General features: G+C 46.0%; 1 protein-coding gene across 1 annotated transcript in view; it reads left to right on the top strand.

The window, feature by feature from the left end:
* LOC144769738 (killer cell lectin-like receptor subfamily B member 1A) overlaps window positions 1-11,023 on the top strand; it is a 188,082-nt gene extending 177,059 nt beyond the window's left edge. Inside the window, exon 4 of the mRNA XM_078653918.1 lies at window positions 10,885-11,023. Within this exon, the coding sequence (XP_078510044.1) occupies window positions 10,885-11,023 (139 nt within the window). The remainder of the gene's footprint in view (window positions 1-10,884) is intronic.
* The last annotated feature ends 8,795 nt before the right edge of the window (window positions 11,024-19,818 follow it).

Here is a 19,818-nt window from a genome sequence, read left to right as displayed (position 1 = left end):
TCTAGTAGAAGGAGAAGAAAGAATAAGGGAAGACGGAACAACAGTAGAAGAATACAGGGTCGGAGTAGGAGGAGCATTAAGAACAGACGTAGAAGTAGTAGACGAAGGCAAAGTTGGTGACCCCTGAGGAATCTGCGCCAAAGGAACAGTGGTCAACGGAAGAGGAGCTCGTTGTGGAGGAATCACAGGTGGCACAACAATCGGAAGTTGTACGGCCACAACTGGTGGCGGTGGTGCCGTAGCATTCTGTGCATAAGGGGGTGGCGAACTCAAAAGATGTGACATTAAAGGATCATTCCCAAGATCTTTCCTTGTTTCCTGTTCTTTAATTGGCAAAACTGGGTAGCATCTATCTATTGCTAACTTCTTTACTCTTTTCATCTGTTTGCTTTCTTGCTCTTCTTCGTTATCCCTAAAGGCAACAGCAGCTTGTACCATAGACATACCTCGTTCTCGTTTATTTTTCTTCGCTAATTTCATTTCTTTCTGTTTGGCTTCTTTGTGCCATATGCGAAAAGAGTCAAACATCGCCGGCCGGGCTTTCTTCTTAAAAAGTTTAACCTCTAGATTATCCAAAATCTCTGTGTCAAAACTACCATATTGGGGCCATTTTAAAACACCATCCTTTCTGGTGTATCGGATCCATACTTCGTTATATGTGATAGGGCCTACGCCATGTTTCACATATAATTCATAGGTCGGAGTTCCAATCGGAGGAACCGGACACGAGTCCTCCAACCGGGAATCCCTATTACAACCAAGACAAAACAAATTCCCAAGTCTGCTAAGACCAGGCATCTTCGCTCTCTAGTCTAGCTTCAAACTTCAAAGGATTATCGAATACGATAGTCTCGTGAATACACGAGTCCTTCGGCTTTGGCACTTGCAAGTTCCAAACAAAGCAATCCCAAGGGGATACCAAAACTAAGAACCAAACTAAGGAGTGGGAGACGCTCCACTTATACTTAACTGAGGTATCGATGACGTCACCAGAAGACTCGTCTATCGTTTCGCTCTACCAATCATCAGGGGTCAATGAAATGGCGGCCTTCCTCCAGAATTTTCACACGAAGCTCCTCACGAACCTCTGGCTTGGATCGTTACCGCTAATACTGCCCCACGTTGGGCGCCAACTGAAGTACCGGGTTTTTAAGAACCCAGCGGTGCCAGGGAGAACACCCAAAGACTTGAGACCTTCCTCTTTCAGACTACAGAAACACAGAGTCTTCTTGGTGAAGTCAAAGATCGTATTTATTGACTGCAGCCAGTAACAGGTATCCTAGAAGTACAACAGCATGTATGTTCTCAGGAGACTGCTCAAAATTACAAAGCCAGACTTCTCCTTATATACAAAATAATATGCTTCAGGCAAACATTCCTTATTTTACAGTAGACCATTCACATATTTTCACTACAAAGAAAAAGCAGAGTCATGATGACAAGCCCACATTTCAGTTTGTCCAGTCCATAATCAATTACCCGGCAAGGCCCAGAACTTTCATCAGATATTGACGGACCCCTAATAAAAACGGGCACCTCCTCCTCGTAAAACAGGTCATAAAGAAGAAACAGGGACAGGTGTGTGTGAGATTAGGCATGGTTTGTGTGCGATGATCGGTTTATGACATGTTGTGCCTTGATATTGATCTCATTCGGCCACTGGGAAAGAAACTGGCCGGACAGGTTTGGCTTCAGGCAGTGGAGTCAGCTTGCCCAGGTCACAGAGGAGTCAGCAAAGGTATACATATCCTTCAGATCGTTTTTAGCCTTAGTTATTCGGCTATGTGAGGGCAATCACAAAATGGCTGCCGTTCACAAAATGGAACCCGAGGGTTCAGGCCTCATGGGAACAGTCCAGCCCGAACTGCCAAGCCATGCCTTCCCTGGACCGGAAACAAGCTTCCGAGGACCGGTTTCTGGCATTCCAGCCGTCTTCAGCCTGGCTTGCTTGAATCCAGTGGTGTGGAGTGCATGGGACTCACGTGTGCGCATACCCAGCCCACTCGGGGTGACAAATGCAAAAACCACAGTTGATGGACCGAATGCAGAACAATGTCATACATTCACCCCAGTACAGAGATCTGGGCCTAAATCCATCGTTTTTTTGCACTCCACACCACCCCAGTTCAGACATGGCCATATGCAAATCAGTCTGACCCTGTGCCTCATGGGAACAGTCCAGCCCGAACTGCCAAGCCATGCCTTCCCTGGACTGGAAACAAGCTTCCGAGGGCCGGTTTCTGGCATTCCAGCCGTCTTCAGCCCGGATTGCTTGAATCCAGTGGTGTGGAGTGCATTGGACTCACGTCTGAGCATACCTATCCCACTCGGGGTGACAAATGCAAAAACCACATTTGATGGACAGAATGCAGAACAATGTCATACATTCACCCCAGTACAGAGATCTGGGCCTAAATCCATCGTTTTTTTGCACTCCACACCACCCCAGTTCAGACATGGCCATATGCAAATCAGTCTGACCCTGTGCCTCATGGGAACAGTCCAGCCCGAACTGCCAAGCCATGCCTTCCCTGGACCGGAAACAAGCTTCCGAGGACCGGTTTCTGGCATTCCAGCCGTCTTCAGCCCGGCTTGCTTGAATCCAGTGGTGTGGAGTGCATGGAACTCACGTCTGAGCATACCCATCCCACTCCGGGTGATAAATGCAAAAACCACAGTTGATGGACCGAATGCAGAACAATGTCATACATTCACCCCAGTACAGAGATCTGGGCCTAAATCCATAGTTTTTTTGCACTCCACACCACCCCAGTTCAGACATGGCCATATGCAAATCAGTCTAACCCTGTGCCTCATGGGAACAGTCCAGCCCGAACTGCCAAGCCATGCCTTCCCTGGACCGGAAACAAGCTTCCGAAGACCGGTTTCTGGCATTCCAGCCGTCTTCAGCCCGGATTGCTTGAATCCAGTGGTGTGGAGTGCATGGGACTCACGTCTGAGCATACCCATCCCACTCGGGGTGACAATTGCAAAAACCACAGTTGATGGACCGAATGCAGAACAATGTCATACATTCACCCCAGTACAGAGATCTGGGCCTAAATCCTTCGTTTTTTTGCACTCCACATCACCCCAGTTCAGACATGGCCATATGCAAATCAGTCTTACCCTGTGCCTCATGGGAACAGTCCAACCCGAACTGCCAAGCCATGCCTTCCCTGGACCGGAAACAAGCTTCCGAGGACCGGTTTCTGGCATTCCAGCCGTCTTCAGCCCGGATTGCTTGAATCCAGTGGTGTGGAGTGCATGAGACTCACGTCTGAGCATACCCATCCCACTCGGGGTGACAATTGCAACAAGCATTGGCATAGCCAATAGGTCTCGCCTTTGGGACCTTATAAGCATTTAGCCATGCAACAGTTGCATAACTAAATACTTATAAGGTCCCAAAAGTAAGACCTATTGGCTATACCAATGCTTTTTTTTTGCCTTATTGTCTTGCACACCTTGCCTGGATTTCCCCAGATGGCACTGAATTGTTTCGTTTGCGTGTTCTTCCCCCGCTCATTAAGAGATGTGTGTGTAAACAGATGTCGGCTGCGTGATTCAGTTTGCTTCTTTCATCCGGCTGAAGTTACGAGTGGTTTCCTGTGGCTGCATCACCGGTTGTCATGGGGAGGGATGCGGAGCAGGGGGTGGCGCGCGCGGGCGGGTGGGGCTGCGTGAAACCCTTTCATCCCTGGCTGCTGGAGGAGAGTGGTGTGTGCCAGGCCTGGCGAGTGGTTATTTCGGCGTAACTGCTCGGCTGGCACCGAGCGTGGCTGTACCAGCTCACCAACCTACAGTCTGCAATACCCAGTGCGTTCATGGCCGTGCCACTGCCTGCCACTGGCAGCGGAATGAAAAAAAAAAAGATGTAGACGTAAACTGCAATCCATGTTGTAAAGTAGCTAAAACCACTGTGCAGCATGTTTTAAAAATGAATGTGTCTTTGTGTAATTTAAGTGGTTCTTATGTAAAGCACTCCAATATCTTCGAGATCGAGTTTGCGCTACATAAATGCTGCAAAAAAGGTAATTAAATAAAAATCAAAGTGCCTGAAGGGACATGAGAGTGGGTGTGACGAGGAAGGTTGCGAAAGCAAGACAGAGGATGTGGTGGTTAAAAAGGAAGGTGTCATTCAAAACAACAGAAGGGGGTGGTGGGCTCACGTGAAGCTCTCCAATACCTTCGGGTCATGTTTGCGCTACATAAATGCACCAACATAATAAATAAGAATAAAAGCCCCTGAATGGCAATGTGGTGCAGGGTGCAGCGTTTTTTTAAAACTGTAAGCCATAATGTACGGCAGATAACGCCGCTGTGTAACATGTTTTAACAAGCAGAAACACGAGAGACGGCCTGCGGCCGTCAAAGTGAAGTGGACACGGCGGGAGGGGGCGGAGCGGGGAGAGCGGCATGAGGGTGTGAAGCAGCAGGGGCCTGAGACGAGGCCGCCTTGCCTTTGATGTGGTAATGCGAGGCAAGCGGCTGGTGGCATTGTGCACGCGCTTTCACGTGCACTGGAAGAAATCGCCTGGGAATCGCCTGATCTCGGTAATCTCTGTTTAAGCCGCAATAGATCGAGCTCCCGCTCTCAATGCGCACATGCGCATTGAGATAGGTCGCTCGACCTAAAAACCACAGTTGATGGACAGAATACAGAACAATGTCATACATTCACCCCAGTACAGAGATCTGGGCCTAAATCCATCGTTTTTTTGCACTCCACACCACCCCAGTTCAGACATGGCCATATGCAAATCAGTCTGACCCTGTGCCTCATGGGAACAGTCCAGCCCGAACTGCCAAGCCATGCCTTCCCTGGACCGGAAACAAGCTTCCGAGGACCGGTTTCTGGCATTCCAGCCGTCTTCAGCCTGGCTTGCTTGATTCCAGTGGTGTGGAGTGCATGGGACTCACGTCTGAGCATACCCATCCCACTCAGGGTGACAAATGCAAAAACCACAGTTGATGGACAGAATGCAGAACAATGTCATACATTCACCCCAGTACAGAGATCTGGGCCTAAATCCATCGTTTTTTGCACTCCACACCACCCCAGTTCAGACATGGCCATATGCAAATCAGTCTGACCCTGTGCCTCATGGGAACAGTCCAGCCCGAACTACCAAGCCATGCCTTCCCTGGACCGGAAACAAGCTTCCGAGGACCGGTTTCTGGCATTCCAGCCGTCTTCAGCCCGGCTTGCTTGAATCCAGTGGTGTGGAGTGTATGGGACTCACGTATGAGCATACCCATCCCACTCGGGGTGACAAATGCAAAAACCACAGTTGATGGACAGAATGCAGAACAATGTCATACATTCACCCCAGTACAGAGATCTGTGCCTGTTTGAGATGTTTAGCACGTTTCTGCAGTGAGCTTTCATGCAGATAATTGGTCATCGGGAGGTATCACACTACCTGGATGATTTCTTGTTCATTGGCAGAGGATGGTCAGGTGCTTGCGGGAGGGCCTTAAAACAGTTTCAGGCCATGGCGGAGCAGTTTGGGGTCCCCTTGGCGCCGGAGAAAACAGCTGGGACCAGATATAGGTTGACGTTCTTAGGCATTGAACTCGACTCAGTACTGTGGTTGGCACATTTGCCAGCAGGGAAGGTGCTTGAAATACAGACTTTCTTGTGAAAAGTGATTGGTGAAAAGAAGATTGATTTGAGGGCAGTGCAGCAAATATTGGGCTTTTTGAATTTGCTTGCCGGGTGGTGAGAGCTGGGAGCACTTTCTGCCGACACCTTGACATGGCTATGTCAGGGGCCGAGTTACCACATCACAGAGTCAGGATTTTCATGGGAGTCAGGGCGGACTTGAGAATATGGCAGACCTTTTTGACGGACTTTAATGGAGTGTTGTGGGACTTTGTAGAGGACAGGACGATCTTGCAAGTTCAAATCTTTTCTGGTGCAGCAGGGGCCTCTGGTTTTGGTGTGTTTTGGGATGGCTGATGGTGCGCGGAGGAATGGCCGAGACATTGGGTGAAACAAGGGAGGAGTATAGCTTTCCTGGAGTTTTTTCCTTTGCTGGTGGCTTTAGCGGTGTGGGGCACGGAATTCCAGAATAGGACGGTGCTGTTCCATATACACAACATGACTGTAGTAGAGTTGGTGAGCAATCAGAATGCTAAGGACTTGAGGGTTTTGCGGCTGCTGCGTAGTTTCATGCTGAAATACTTGCAATTTAATGTAGTATTTTGGGCGAAGCATGTCCCCGGGGCAAGTAATGACATTGTGGATACTTTGTCTCTTTCGCAGTGGCGACGATTCCGACGAATGGCACCTGGAGCGGATGCATGCAAGACAGAGCTGCCGGAAGGCATCTAGGCCTGGGGGGAGTGAGAGTGATAGACCTGGTGGAGAAGTCTATAGCGGACTCTACGAGGTACAGCTACAGGCTGGCTTGGGCTGAATTTGGATAATTTTTTGGGGCTGGACCAAGGATACATGGAATATGTCACGGCAGGACACTGAGCAGGGAGTTACACATTTTGTTCTGAGTTGTATTGAGAAAGGTTTGTCTCAGACGACGATAGCTGGGAAGTTGGCTGGGATTTCCTTTTACTGTAAGTTGTTTGCGGGTTTTCACCCGGCGAAAGATGAGTTGCTAAGTAGAATGTTAAGAGGTTGGGGCTGGGAATGGGGGGAGGGGCCGAGGGGGGTTCCCAGGGAGGCCTTCACTTTTGAATTGTTGCAGGAATTGTTGAGAGGTTTGCCCATGTGTTGTTACAATAGATATGAGGTTTCAGATTTCCGGCAATGCATGCTGTGGATGTTTTTTGGGGCATCTTGGGTTTCAGAGCTGTTGGGCATGAAGGGGCGGATGGCCAGGATTTATGCAGAAATACAGTGGGATGGGGATTTCGTTGGGGCATTCTAAAACGAACCAGGCAGGTAAGGGTAAATGGGTGTGGTTGAATGAGACTGTGGGCGTGTGTCCTGTGCATGAATGGCGAGTCTTCTTGAAGGTTCAAGGGTACGGTCTCGTGACATTTTTTGTCATGCTTTCGGGGAGAAAGTCACAGCTTTTCAGCTATTGGCAGTACTGCGCATGCCTTTGTGGCGGGTGAGTTAGGACCCAGCAAGGTATGACACACACTCGTTTTGAATTGGGCAGCGACAACGGCAGCTCAGCTGGGCTGGTCATGGGACAGGATACATCAGATCATGAGGCGGAGGTCCAGGTGCTGTGAGCGTTATGTGCGTAAATAAGGGGAGAGGGGTTTTGGATCGACAGGGAGGGGGTACTGGCATGCAGCACTATGCGGATGACAGCCTACATGTGAGGTCTCACATATTTCTCTTGACGTAGGTTGTGTTGGGGGTCCAGGGGCCAAGACGGTTACCTAGATTGTTGGACACTCTTTCGTACATTGGGCAGCCAGATATGCAGAACGACAGGTCTACGGCCGTAACCTGGGTCTGAAAAGCAGCCACCATGAGGTGCATTGGTGGGGTACAGATGGGATGCATTGGGGGGCCTTGCTGGTCTGGCTGACAAAAATGGTTCCGCAAAGAGGTTGCCCAGATATGCTTGTCCTGCATATAGGGGAAAATGGCTTGATATGTTTGTAAGGATTGGGAATATTTCAGCTGATGCAGAGGGATTTGGAGGTCCTGAAAAGGAATATGGTGAGAACCCTATTGTGTGGACTGAGTTTGTACACGAACAGTGTGGAAAGGGACAGTGAAGCCGGCGGCAGTAGAGAAAGCCCACAGGAAGCTCAATCGGGCAATCAAGGTTTTTTTTGCCTCTAAGGACATCAAAGTAATTGGATATGTTGGGCTACGACTGGAGGAACCTTTAGTTTTCAGGGACGACAGTGTGCACTTTTCACAATTAGGGAATGCGTATTATATGATGGAGATGCATGACGTGATAAGCAAGTTGTGGAATGAGTCTATCTGGTGTAGGAGGGAAACAAGAGAGTGAGGGGGAAAGGTGCACAGTAGAAAGGAGTGGGGCAGATAACCGCCCTCCGAGGTTCACCCGGATGGCAGTGTTTTGGAGGGGTGGGGAGTCCTGGACGGGCACAACCACCCCTTCGGTGGGGGGGAGAAACAGGTGAATGATGGGGGTGCAGGATGCAAGGGTACATTGGCCGGAGATACAGGGGAGGATGTTGAAAGATAAGTGAGGAGGTGAATAGAGAGTTAAAAGAGACACATAGTGGAATGGGAAGTGAACAGCAACGGTGAGGGGAGAATGGACGAGGTGAATGAAAGGTGGGGTTTTTTGGGGATTGTTGATTTTAAATTGATGTTTTTGTTGAAGGTTTATGTTTACAGCCTGTCCTAATAAATGGGCTTTTACGCTTAAGAACAGCATGGAGTGTATTTGTTGGGCAACCCATTCCGTGTGTGTTTTGCTATTGGTAACTTTTACAGACAAACATCTAGGGTGCAATAAAAATGCCATATGCTGGTTAGGAGGATAACAATCTTTACAGCTTGGCAGACTCCAGACGTCTTGTTTTGCTCATTAACTGATTTTAGCAATCAAAAAGTGGTCACAAGGTCAATTTTGTATTCAGAAACCTTTAGGCTATATTTAGCACGTAAGTACTTTCTAATGTTTACACCTTACAGTTTTTGTAAACCAAGAACGATGCGACAATGAGTCTGCAGTCCCAGAACAAGGTTAAATACTTTATACTTTGAGTTAAAAAGGTAACAGGACGCCATTAGCATAACTGTTATGATTGTTAGCGGCGGTAAGACTAGCTTATGAGTGTTAGAGTGGGACGTAAATATGTTACGAATTGCCCTAAATCACTATTTGGGAAGCTTTTCACTGTAGGGTCATATACTTTTTAAGAATAAGATGCTTATTTATTTGCTTTAACTTACAAATTACATTACTGTTTTGGGGATTTATTTAACGTTTTACATTATTGTAAAAGGCGGAAATATTTATTTAGGTACTGGTTATGTTCCCAAGTAGTGTTAAATATATTGCACCTAGAGCACCGTTTGTGTTAAAGATGTAGCGCTTGGTGTTTGTTAACCAGGCCGCATTTAGACTCATATAAACTTTTACACTACTGTAACAGGTAGAAATATATCCAGTATAATTGTCGGAAATACAACATCCACTACATGGATTACACATGATGTTTAGTGAGCCCTGTGTAAAAGACAGGCCTCAATTAATGTGCCTTGTGCCCTTTCTGAGGTGCACAAGGTGACTGAGTTTTCTCCAAATTGTAGTATGGTGCTGTACATTTCCCAGCAGATAATACATTTTACACACTAGAGGAGATAGTAAGCTTTAAGATAAAATGACCGTTGTATGACGTTACAACGCATGCCATTGCAACACAAACTTTTACTCTGACTTTCTGTCAGGCGTTGGAATAGATTAATTTACTTTTCTAACTCCAGTGTGTGCAACAGTAGGGAAGATGTTGGAGTTAAATCCAACACCTTTTACCTACTGCTGCACACCTTTTGCGTTGCAGCGACATGTGATGTAATGGCATGCGTTGTAATAGTTTTGTTGTAAAGGCTGTCTCTCTAAATTTACCTGTGTATGTCAGAGGGCGATGGAGCCCTAGCCCCATTTTTATTTTTGCTGGTTTGTGTTAAGCACGCTGTGTGTAGGGCAGGTGTGTGTTTTTGTAATGTTTCATGTCTTTTAGCCATGGAATGGGCTGGAAGAAGTAGTGAAAGCCCAGTCACGTTGACTGGGAGTTATCTGCGAAAACACTGATGTCTTTGGGATAATACGTTCACAGAAACCTTAAACAGATCCAAGATAGGATTAAAAAACAGACATTTGCAATGCAATAGGTCTCGCATGGCTGAAAGTTTGAGCTATTGGCCTTGCTAATAATAATGCAAAGCCAATATCTCAAACGTTCAATAATGGGACAGCTAATGCATTGCAAATGGACTGCAACACTCTCGCTTTATATGCTAATCCACGAGTTTGTAATGCAATAGCTCTTGCATTTCCGAAAGTTTGAGCTATTGGCATTGCATTAATATTAACAACGCTATTCGCTCAAGCTTTCAGCAATGCGCGACCTATTACATTGCCAAGGCTTGTTTTTTTGTGTCACCATTTTTAATTCAAGCAAAAATACACAACATGGATACCGTGTAGTACAGGAAGGAATAAACAGTACAATCAAATGCAAATGGGGGAGGAAGGGGAGGAGGCTGGAGGGGAAGGGCACAGGAAGATGGCGCATATCAAATTGGAGTCTGGAGGGCTAGCTATTCTAGTGTTGGGTAGCCCCCGGATAACAAATGTCAGGGGGAGGAGTGGGGGGTCCAATTGTCTCGAGCTGATCAGGAGGAGGAAGGGCGCAACCACCGTCATGGGGTGGAGAGGGCAGCCGTCCCTTCCTCTTTTGTTTATGTATTGGGGAGTTGCATGCTGGTGGTGCGGGGAAATATTGTTGTGTCTAACCGGGGAGGACCATGATTCGCCAGCAAGGAGGGAAGGGTGAGACCCCAGGGGGCTACAAACGGGGTGGTGACGTTTGTGGGGGTGCTACTAACCCACACAGAGGGTGCCTACATATCTGCGTGTCTGGGGGTTAGAGGAGTGGGTAGAAGGGTTGGGCAGAGATGGAAGCGGGAAAGGGCTTAAATGGGTTTATAGACTAGGTGGGGAGGAAGTAGAGCAAGGGGGGTGACAAGTATGAGGAGGAGTATGAGAGGTTGGGGGGTACGCCCAGTTTAGGGGAACATGTGGCATCTACAGATATCTCGAAACATATACAGATGGCTGCTTATGTTACAAAAGGAGTTAATAAAATATTCTTTACATGTTATGTCTGTCACTCCAATGTTCTATAATAAAAGTGTGTCTTATTGTTATTGACAGCCCCATCCTCACGCTAATGTCCCTGTTTCTACAGCTTCAGTGTCACAGGCTCTGCTGATGATGAAGACCGGTGTGGAATGGTGAACAGCGGCTCCATAGTGTCCTCACGATGCAGCAACAGCTTCTACTGGATCTGCCAGAAGGAAGCGGAGAGCTGCAGCTGCAAGGTGTAAAAATACAGCCAGTGTTCCAGCTTCACAAAGGTGAACTTACACTTTTGTGTAAGTTTACAATTGTTTGCTATTCACAAAGATATTTTACAGTTAGGATCTTTACGACTGCGGAGTCTCCGCACATAAAAAGATAGGACCACCCTATATTCATGTACAGACACTCTGTCGTAAAGATACTAACTGTAAAATATCTTTTTGAATAGCAAACTATTGTAAACTCACACAAAATGTTACATTTACCTTTGTGAATCATGCCCAATGACTTTAGCATCACGGAAAGCCCAGAAGGATGCGTGGTTAACTCATAGGTATCAAAATGCTAGTAAATCATTTGTAACCTCCTGAGCAATGTAAAAACCCCAGGAAGTGGTGGGTGCAGTTAATAAAGGTGTTATTTGGTGAGACTTGAATTTGATGACATCTACCTGAAAAAACTGACTTTCTGTTCAGTAATCTGGTCATCAAAGAATTGGCTTCAGGTGTGTGCATTGATCACAGTTCAGGTCCTCTGGAGACCCAGGCATACAATAGTGCCTTTCCGAGGCTGACATGTCCCATGTCTTGAAAGTACCATTTATTGGACCCTCATCTCCCAATGGGAAACTCCAGATGTTTCTAGCATTCGTGTATTGTTATGTGGTGTGTGTTTGTGTACCAACAGTCACCCACATGACCAGGTGAATGGAATCCTAGCTTAAACAAGTAAATAAAAAGCATTTGGAATGCGATAGGTTTTGCATTTACGCGAGTTTGAGCTATTGACATTGCAAATAATAATGCCTTTTATTTTTTTTGGGCCAGGGACAGACTAATTTGCATACAGCCAGGTTCTGAAACTGGGATGGTGCAATGAGCTAAAAAACGGTGTTGGATCTAGCCCTGATCTCTTGACTGGGTGAGAGTACTCTGCTTAATTCAGAGACTCTGTCCATCACCACCCCTTGTTGTAAATAATTTAATTTTTGTTTTGAAAACATAAATAAAAGGCATTGTTACTTACAGTGCCAATAGCTGAAACTCTCGTAACTGTGAGCCCTATTGCATTGCAAATGCTTGTTTGGATGTATGATGGTGGGTATGTTGCCCCATGAAGGATGGTGATTCGGTGTCGGAGGGCGAACTTGTGTGATTGTGGTTGTATGGAAGTTTATGCCAGTGATGTGTAAGTGAGCAAACCCATCATGACAAAGCGTTACTGCTAGAGATCCTCTGTGGTTGTAACAAAAATGTCCACGTGCGCTGAACCTGGTGTGAGTGTCTGTGGGGCTTGAGCGTGTGAGAGCTGGAGGCTACTCTGTGGCCCCTGTGTCTGACAGACACCGGGCTCCCCACACATGCACAGATGACCTCTGGCAGTCACTGAGAGGGGCTCCGTGCCACCATCTGTAGCGTAATGCTGCTCCTCCCACCTCAGGGCTTTGGGGGATAGTGGGGTCCGCGCTCCGAAAAGCCCCCTAAAAAGGAAATCCCCACGCTTCTGAGTGACGTCTTGGACACGCCCATGGTCTATAGGGCATTTCGCAACACAGACACCCGTTTGTTGAAAGTTACTCAAGCGAAATTGTGTTGTGTATAATAGTGTATTGTATTACCCCGGGCTCCCCTGTGAGCAGTTACATGAACAAGCCTGGTCAGAGGTGACGAAGTATGGGGCAATCATAAAGCAAATGGGTGGGGTTGCAACTCTTGATTGAAATGGCCCTTACTTACAGCAGATTATTTATAAACTGTGTGACAGCATCCTTGCTTTTAGTCTAGATTCGGGGTTAGTCCTGCTATGAAGCTGGATCGTGAGTGATTAAACGCTAAATAAATAGTGTAATATTCTAGGTCCAAGGTTTACTCAGACAGAATCTGTAATCGCGGTCTTCATGCGAAAGGCAACAGTGCCATCTCTCGGGGAATCTTGAAAATGACAACCTGGCAATCGTGTTGATCCTGTGTAATAAAAACAAGCGTGTGCGCCTCAAGTTAAACAAGAGTGCACGCCTCGAGCTGGCAGCAGAGGGAGGGGAGAGAGGGGGGGGGCCTGCGCCTGTTTCTCTTGCAGGAGCGAGTAGGAACCATATGTTATTTACAAACATATGGTTTGAAAGCTCGCTCCTGCAAGGGAATCGCCAAACGTGCACGCGTTGCCATTCAAAGCAATGTAGCGTGTGCATATTTTTGGGACACAGACACAATCGATTTCAAAAGGTCTTTTTTCTTTTCAGCGCATGCGCACTGCGTAGGCGAGACCTAAAAACATCAGTATCCATACAGATTTACTTAATCATTCGTATTCCTTAAAATCCACATTTCTATCACATAGTCATTGTCTACAAACATAGCAAGTGACACAGAGAATAATGAAATGGCGCCTCAAGTGCCTTACCATTCATCTATATGTGTCCGTGTGTGTGATTTCCCCATCATGGGCCTTAATATGAATCACCAGGGGGTCCAGTGACCTTGTGACACTGCGGAAGTTTCTTGTTTACGCAAAACTATTTGGATGTTCAAAAGAGCTGAACACCCTGGGGAAATGGAGGAAGAAATAGGGGATTACTGGATAACTTGCACCTGGCATTACAGATTCAACCAGTAATTAACTATTTCTCAGTGGAGCATTAGGGTTCCAATGAGAATGCCTGCTAATTTTTTACCCACACATTTAAGGGGAGCCCAGTAATGCTAATTGTAGGGGTGTGAACTTACCGGATATGTGAATGGGGCTCTTCTATCGAGGCCGGATAATGTGTGAGTCTGATTATGAGATCACGGATTAAAAGTGTATTTTAACACAGGTTTTCTGGTGTGAATCTACAAACTGCACCCCAGTCCGGCAGGAATGAATCTAGTGACCAACAGTGACTCTACCCACCTGGGGCTGGACTGCACAGACTGCACGCGCCAGCGGAATGCAAAGCCAACATTAGCTCCGAATATATGAATAACAGACTGGTAGAGAAGGGGGGTTTGGGGGGCAGCCGAGCAGGGTGAGGTCTGCCCCCGGGCAGATTGGGAGGGGAGGGAGCGGGATGGCAGGAGCCATTTTGAGGGTTTGGGCTGCCTGAGGATATAGCCCAAAGGGAGCCCAAATTAAAATTTAGTAGCCCAAAAGGTAGTTAGCCCCCCGCACGCTTGCCCAGCCACCATTTTAGGTTCTGGTGACCTGGTGGCTCGGAGCGCAGTAGCTTAGGGTTTTTTGTCCCCGCCCACCCTTCCTGGGCTGTGGGATTTTCTTTTTTGACGGGAGGCGTTTGGGTAGGTTTTTATTTTAGGCCTGAGATTGGAACAGGTGCATAGGAGGTTATATGATTGTGATTCTGTCGCTTGGAACAGGTGCTGGCGGAGTTGTTTTGGAAGTTGGCCAAGTTTGGCTGGAGTTTGGTAAGTTAGCGTTAAGTTTGGGGAGTTGGTGAACAAGAGCAGAGAAAGGTTAAACAGGTTTAATGGTTAGATTGGAGTTTGTTACTTACAGTTGCAGGTAGACAGTTAGGATGTTAGGTTTTAGGAGGTTAGGATTTTTTAAATGTAATGTGATAAGATTGTGTATTATTTAATGTATTGAAATGTATGTATGGTATGTAGCTGGGTGGGGGGGTTTATCATGCGGGGATCGTAGGGGCGGGGGAGGAAAAGGCAAGGGGTCAGGTAACTCGATGTTTAGAGAGGTTTTGGTTTTGTAAGGCAAAGTGCCAGTGTTAATAAAATTGTGATGTGAACCTGTTTCAATAAAGCGGCTTTTACAAACACAAATGGTTGTCGGTGTGGCTTGCTCCCTCATCCCTCCCAATGTTGTTTTTGCAGCAGTCGGGTGGTGCAAATGTTGTTTCTCCTCCATTGGTGCCTGCTGTGTAGTCTGGGTCAGATGCTCGTCAGCCTCACGGAAGGAACATAAGTAGACACACAGTCCAACACCCACACACCACAAGCTACGTAGCCTCTTACCCACCCGTACCGGAAACTGCCTCACATGCGCAAGAGGGGTATTGAACACTATACAAGCGATAGAAAGTGTGAGTCTTCTTCACTTACAGCTGGTGCCACAGAGAGAATGCCAAGTGTATCCCTCTATGAGGTAGGCACCGACAGCATTAGGTGCTGCCCCACGAGAACCATTCAAAGATGGCTGCATTTTGCTGTTCACTGCATCATAGGATTTGGGACAGACATCAGTGAAGCCTGGTACTTTCTATACATGATTCTCTTAGAATCTGCCGGTTTGAGATCACATCATGCATATGGCTCTGCAGAAAAGGACAGATTTTTATTTTACATACATTGATAAAGTAAATAGGTCTTGTCGATGAAACCAAAAAAATAATGAAAACACCTATTTTATGAGCTTTCAAGCGAGTTCCACTCCAGCAAAAATACACGTAATAAGCAATGGCAAAGCAAATAGGTATGACCTTGGTTGGCTGGTGCAATGGTTAACTTATTCAATGTAAGCATATGACAACAACAAAAAAATTACCAATGTCTTAGCCAAACAATAAATTATCACCTATAAAGTTAACAGAACTCCTAGCAGGCGCATGTACTTAGTACAGGTTTAGAAATCCATTTTAGTTTTAATGTACATAACTGGGAAATATGAATATTATTAACCCAAAGAAAATGTATTTGAAGGGATTTTGAATTAGTTTAATTTAAAAACATAGTTTACACACACCGATGAAAATTTTAAAAAAAGATAAAGAATGGAAAGAAAAAAGCATTGGAAAAGTGAAGAATTGACGCACCAGCATTAGAACTGAAGTGCACTTCTCTTTAGTTGGATGCACACATAGGATCACAGTGAAAAAGTTCCAATGGCGAAAGTGAAGCAACACGGCGATATCCTTTATGTGAGGGCTGTATTTGTGTACAAGTATATTTTATACACATTTAGGCACAGGCATATTAAGTGATTTGCCCAGAATGAGTCTAGTGCCCAGGTTTGGTGCTGTTTATAAAGTAATTGGCTTCTGGTATTTGTGCAGACTAAAAGTTTATGCTTCCAAATGAGTTTTTAAGTAATTCTGAAAATACGAGACTGTGAATTAAACATGATAAAGGTGTGTGGAAGAGGTAGAGGCCTTTACAGTGTGTCATTTACTCCTAAACTCCGCCCATAGCTTTAGAGTGGAGGTCCTTGGTAATCCTGCGGTGCTTGGCTCTTTGAGGAATTTGTGACTACAAGATGGCACCACCCCGCATGAACCTCATGATCCTTGAAAAGACGCACTAGAGGAAAATCCTCTGGAGCACAGAACCAAAACAGGTGAGAGCACTAGGTGTCAGAAGTGTGCATGGTGTGTGTGCAAAAAAAAAAGCAGGGATACAATCGACATAGCCCTGACGAAGGCCCCAGACCCGACCGGGCTCACAGAGAGGGCGAAACATGTTGGCACAGAAACAAAGAGCCTATTGAATAATTGCATTCAATAGATCCCACAAATTCCACGTTTTTATCCAAACCCCAGGTACCATCCTAATATAGTAAAACTTTTTGATATACCTAGAGGTATTTTTAATAAATCACTTTTCTGGATCCCTGCTTATGCAGTTTGCGTTATCTAAGAACTCCCATTTCCACCTATAGTTGAGTCCGCCCTGGTAGTACCACCTTACCAGTGTGTGGATAGGCACCGATGATGAAGCATGTCACGATAAGTGAGTGAGGCGTCTACTCCAATATTTTTGGATACCCCTTAAATATTTAGGACTAAGCAGAGGGAACACCTGACCTCCTGACACAATAGGGAACCGGATGTTTCCCCATAAGAATCTCTGATGAATCAATTGTTCGTGTGTGTGTGTAAGGATACAGAGCACAAAGTGCAAGAGTGATGTAGTACCTACCTGGTAGTAACATGTTCAACTTGACATCTATCATGTATCGAATCTGTGAGGACAACCTCCCATCTGCTGATGCTCCTTGGACCGGGGGCGTCTTAAAGGTTAGATTGTACTGGTACAGACATTGCACACCAGATCAAGAAAATCCATGTGGTAAAATAATGATGTATTCACCAGGAGCATTGTTCAAATGATTACAGTAGGTACAAATTCTCCTGCTGCTATGCAAGATTCAACATCAGGACGGGACACCACCCAGCCAATCAATCAACAACTGGCTAACCTTTGAACCCACCACTGAAACGGAAATTATTGAACTAACTACCGGAACCAAGCCCTCATCACACCTTGAGGACCCCCTCCCCGCTCAACTGGCAAAAAAACTCAAACACTCCTTAGCCCCTCTCTGGACTGAGATTATAAACAGCTCCCTGGAAACAGGAATCATGTCTGATTGCCTCAAAATCGGTCAGGTAACACCATTAATAAAAAAAGCAGGTGCCGACCCTAAGGATCTCAAGGACTACAGGCCTGTCTCCAATCTTCCATTCCTAGCAAAATTACTAGACAAATGTGTACTCCGTCAACTCACCCACCACATGGACAATAACGACCTCCTCGACCCTCACCAATCAGGCTTCAGAAAAGGATGCAGCACAGAGACTGCCATCTTAAGTGTCATAGATGATGTGCACAAATCACTGGACAAGGACCGCTGCTGTCTACTATTCATACTCCTTGACCTTTCGGTGGCCTTCGACACGGTCGACCACAAACTACTCATCAACGTTCTACAAGAAAGGGTAGGAGCAAAAGGGGTGGTCTCACAATGGTTCACCTCCTTCTTGCAAAACCGCTCCCAAAGAATAAAAATCGGAAACTTCATGTCTGACCTACACCATATAACCAGAGGTGTTCCCCAAGGCTCAGTTCTTTCACACGCACTGTTCAACATTTACATGGAGCCACTCACCATCATCCCCAAAAATGCCACTATTCCCTTCCACCTCTATGCAGACGACACCCAGATCTACCTAGTAACCTCCTCCATAGCAGACATGCAAAGAATAAACAACACCCTAATAGAAGTCCAAAAGTGGCTGTCCCCAAACCATCTGAAACTAAACCAAGACAAAACGGAAATCCTCCTCAAAGCCAACAAAGAACAGAGACCCCCCGAAATCACAGAATGGATAAAGTCTATTGATGCTCTCGACTGTACCCACATCCCAGTAGACTCAATGCAGTCATTAGGTATCACTCTAGACCCCAACCAGGATATGATCAAACACATCAAGAACACCGCAAAATGTGCCTTCTTCAACTTAAAACTACTGAACAAAATCAAGCCCACCAACTGACCTTAAGCAAGTCACGCAATCCCTCGTTCTATCCAGATTAGACTATGGGATCGCCACCCTCACAGGCACGGCTAAACTGAACCTTGCCCCTCTCAGAACAAGCCTAAATGCAGCAGCCAGAACAGTGATAGGAGTAAAGAAATACGAACACATCTCCCCTGCTCTAAAAGAGCTTAAGTGGCTCCCAATAGAAATGCGGGCCAACTTCAGAACTGCTTGTTTCACATACAAAGCTCTGCACACTGGCAAACCCACCTATCTAGCTGCCAAACTCAAGAAATCGGGACAGACAAGAAACCTGAGAAGCACCAACACTCTGCTACTCATCCCCCTGAAAACCTTCAAACAAAAGACCTTATCTAGGTCCCTCTCCGGAAACGCACCCAGAATTTGGAATGCCATCCCTATACATATCAGCACTAACCCTTCCTTCAAAGCATTCAAAAGCCAGCTCAATGCGTTCTTCTTCAATCGAGACCTCACGAAGTAACAACGGACCTACAAGAATATTCTGCCTCATGGACCCAGTGACTACGAAAAAATCACTCCTTACAACACCTTCCTCCTGTCCCCCACAGTACTCCTCCCTACTTTTACTGCAAACTTTACAACTCTGCATTTAATGCTACTGGACTTATACTGATTATTGAACCACCTTGGAATCACTATGTTCTCTCAGACACTCTTTGTATACTGGACTTTTATTGACAATTGTTTTAAAGCACTCCGATACCTCTAGGTCTGGCTAGCACTATATAAAACTTCCAAAAAATAAATAAAGACAGTAGTACCTACAGTAAAGTACTGGGAGTGTAAAAGGAGAGGCTGTGGAATATCATTTTTTTCGCACACAACCTAATTTTAATATCTGTAAATGAAAATATTTCAAAACATACTAGCCGTTAGGAAAGCACAAATGAAGCAATTTCTTTATAATTCTGAAGTTTGATAGGAAACAAACACTTTAATATGGTCAAAGCAAACAAAGGCCCTTTTGCCTGGTGATACCCACATCATGAATAGTTACAGAAACTCAATTTCCACACATTATCTTTTAGACGCTATATAGTTTCATTACTTCACCTTAATGCGGTATTCAGACAAAATATCGAGTCTAAAATATCACCATAAGTAAATATCGAGTCTAAATTATTGTGACATGGAAATTTATGTCCAACCATTGTTTTTGCATTTGTCACCCCGAGTGGGACGGATATGCCCATAGGTGGGTCCCGTGCTCTCCATGCCACTGGAATCAAGCTATCCTGCCTGAAGAGGGGTGAAAGCCCGAAACCGGTCCTAGGATGCTTGTTTCCAGTCCAGTGAGGACCTGGCCTGGCAGTTCGGGCTGGACTATTCCCATTGGGCGCAGGATCAAGACTGATTTGCATATGGCTGGGTCCAAACTGGAATAGCATGGTGAACAAAAGAGCGTTGGATTTAGGCCCAGATCTTTGTACTGGGGTGAATGTATGACATTGTTCTGCATTCTGTCCATCAATTATTGTTTTTGCATTTGTCACCCCGAGTGGGACGGATATGCCCATACGTGGGTCCCGTGCTCTCATGCCACTGGAATCAAGCTATCCTGGCTGATGAGGGCTG

This window comes from Lissotriton helveticus, chromosome 7 (genome assembly GCF_964261635.1).
Source record: "Lissotriton helveticus chromosome 7, aLisHel1.1, whole genome shotgun sequence".
NCBI lineage: Eukaryota > Metazoa > Chordata > Amphibia > Caudata > Salamandridae > Lissotriton > Lissotriton helveticus.
This window is presented reverse-complemented; position numbering and strand designations above follow the sequence as displayed.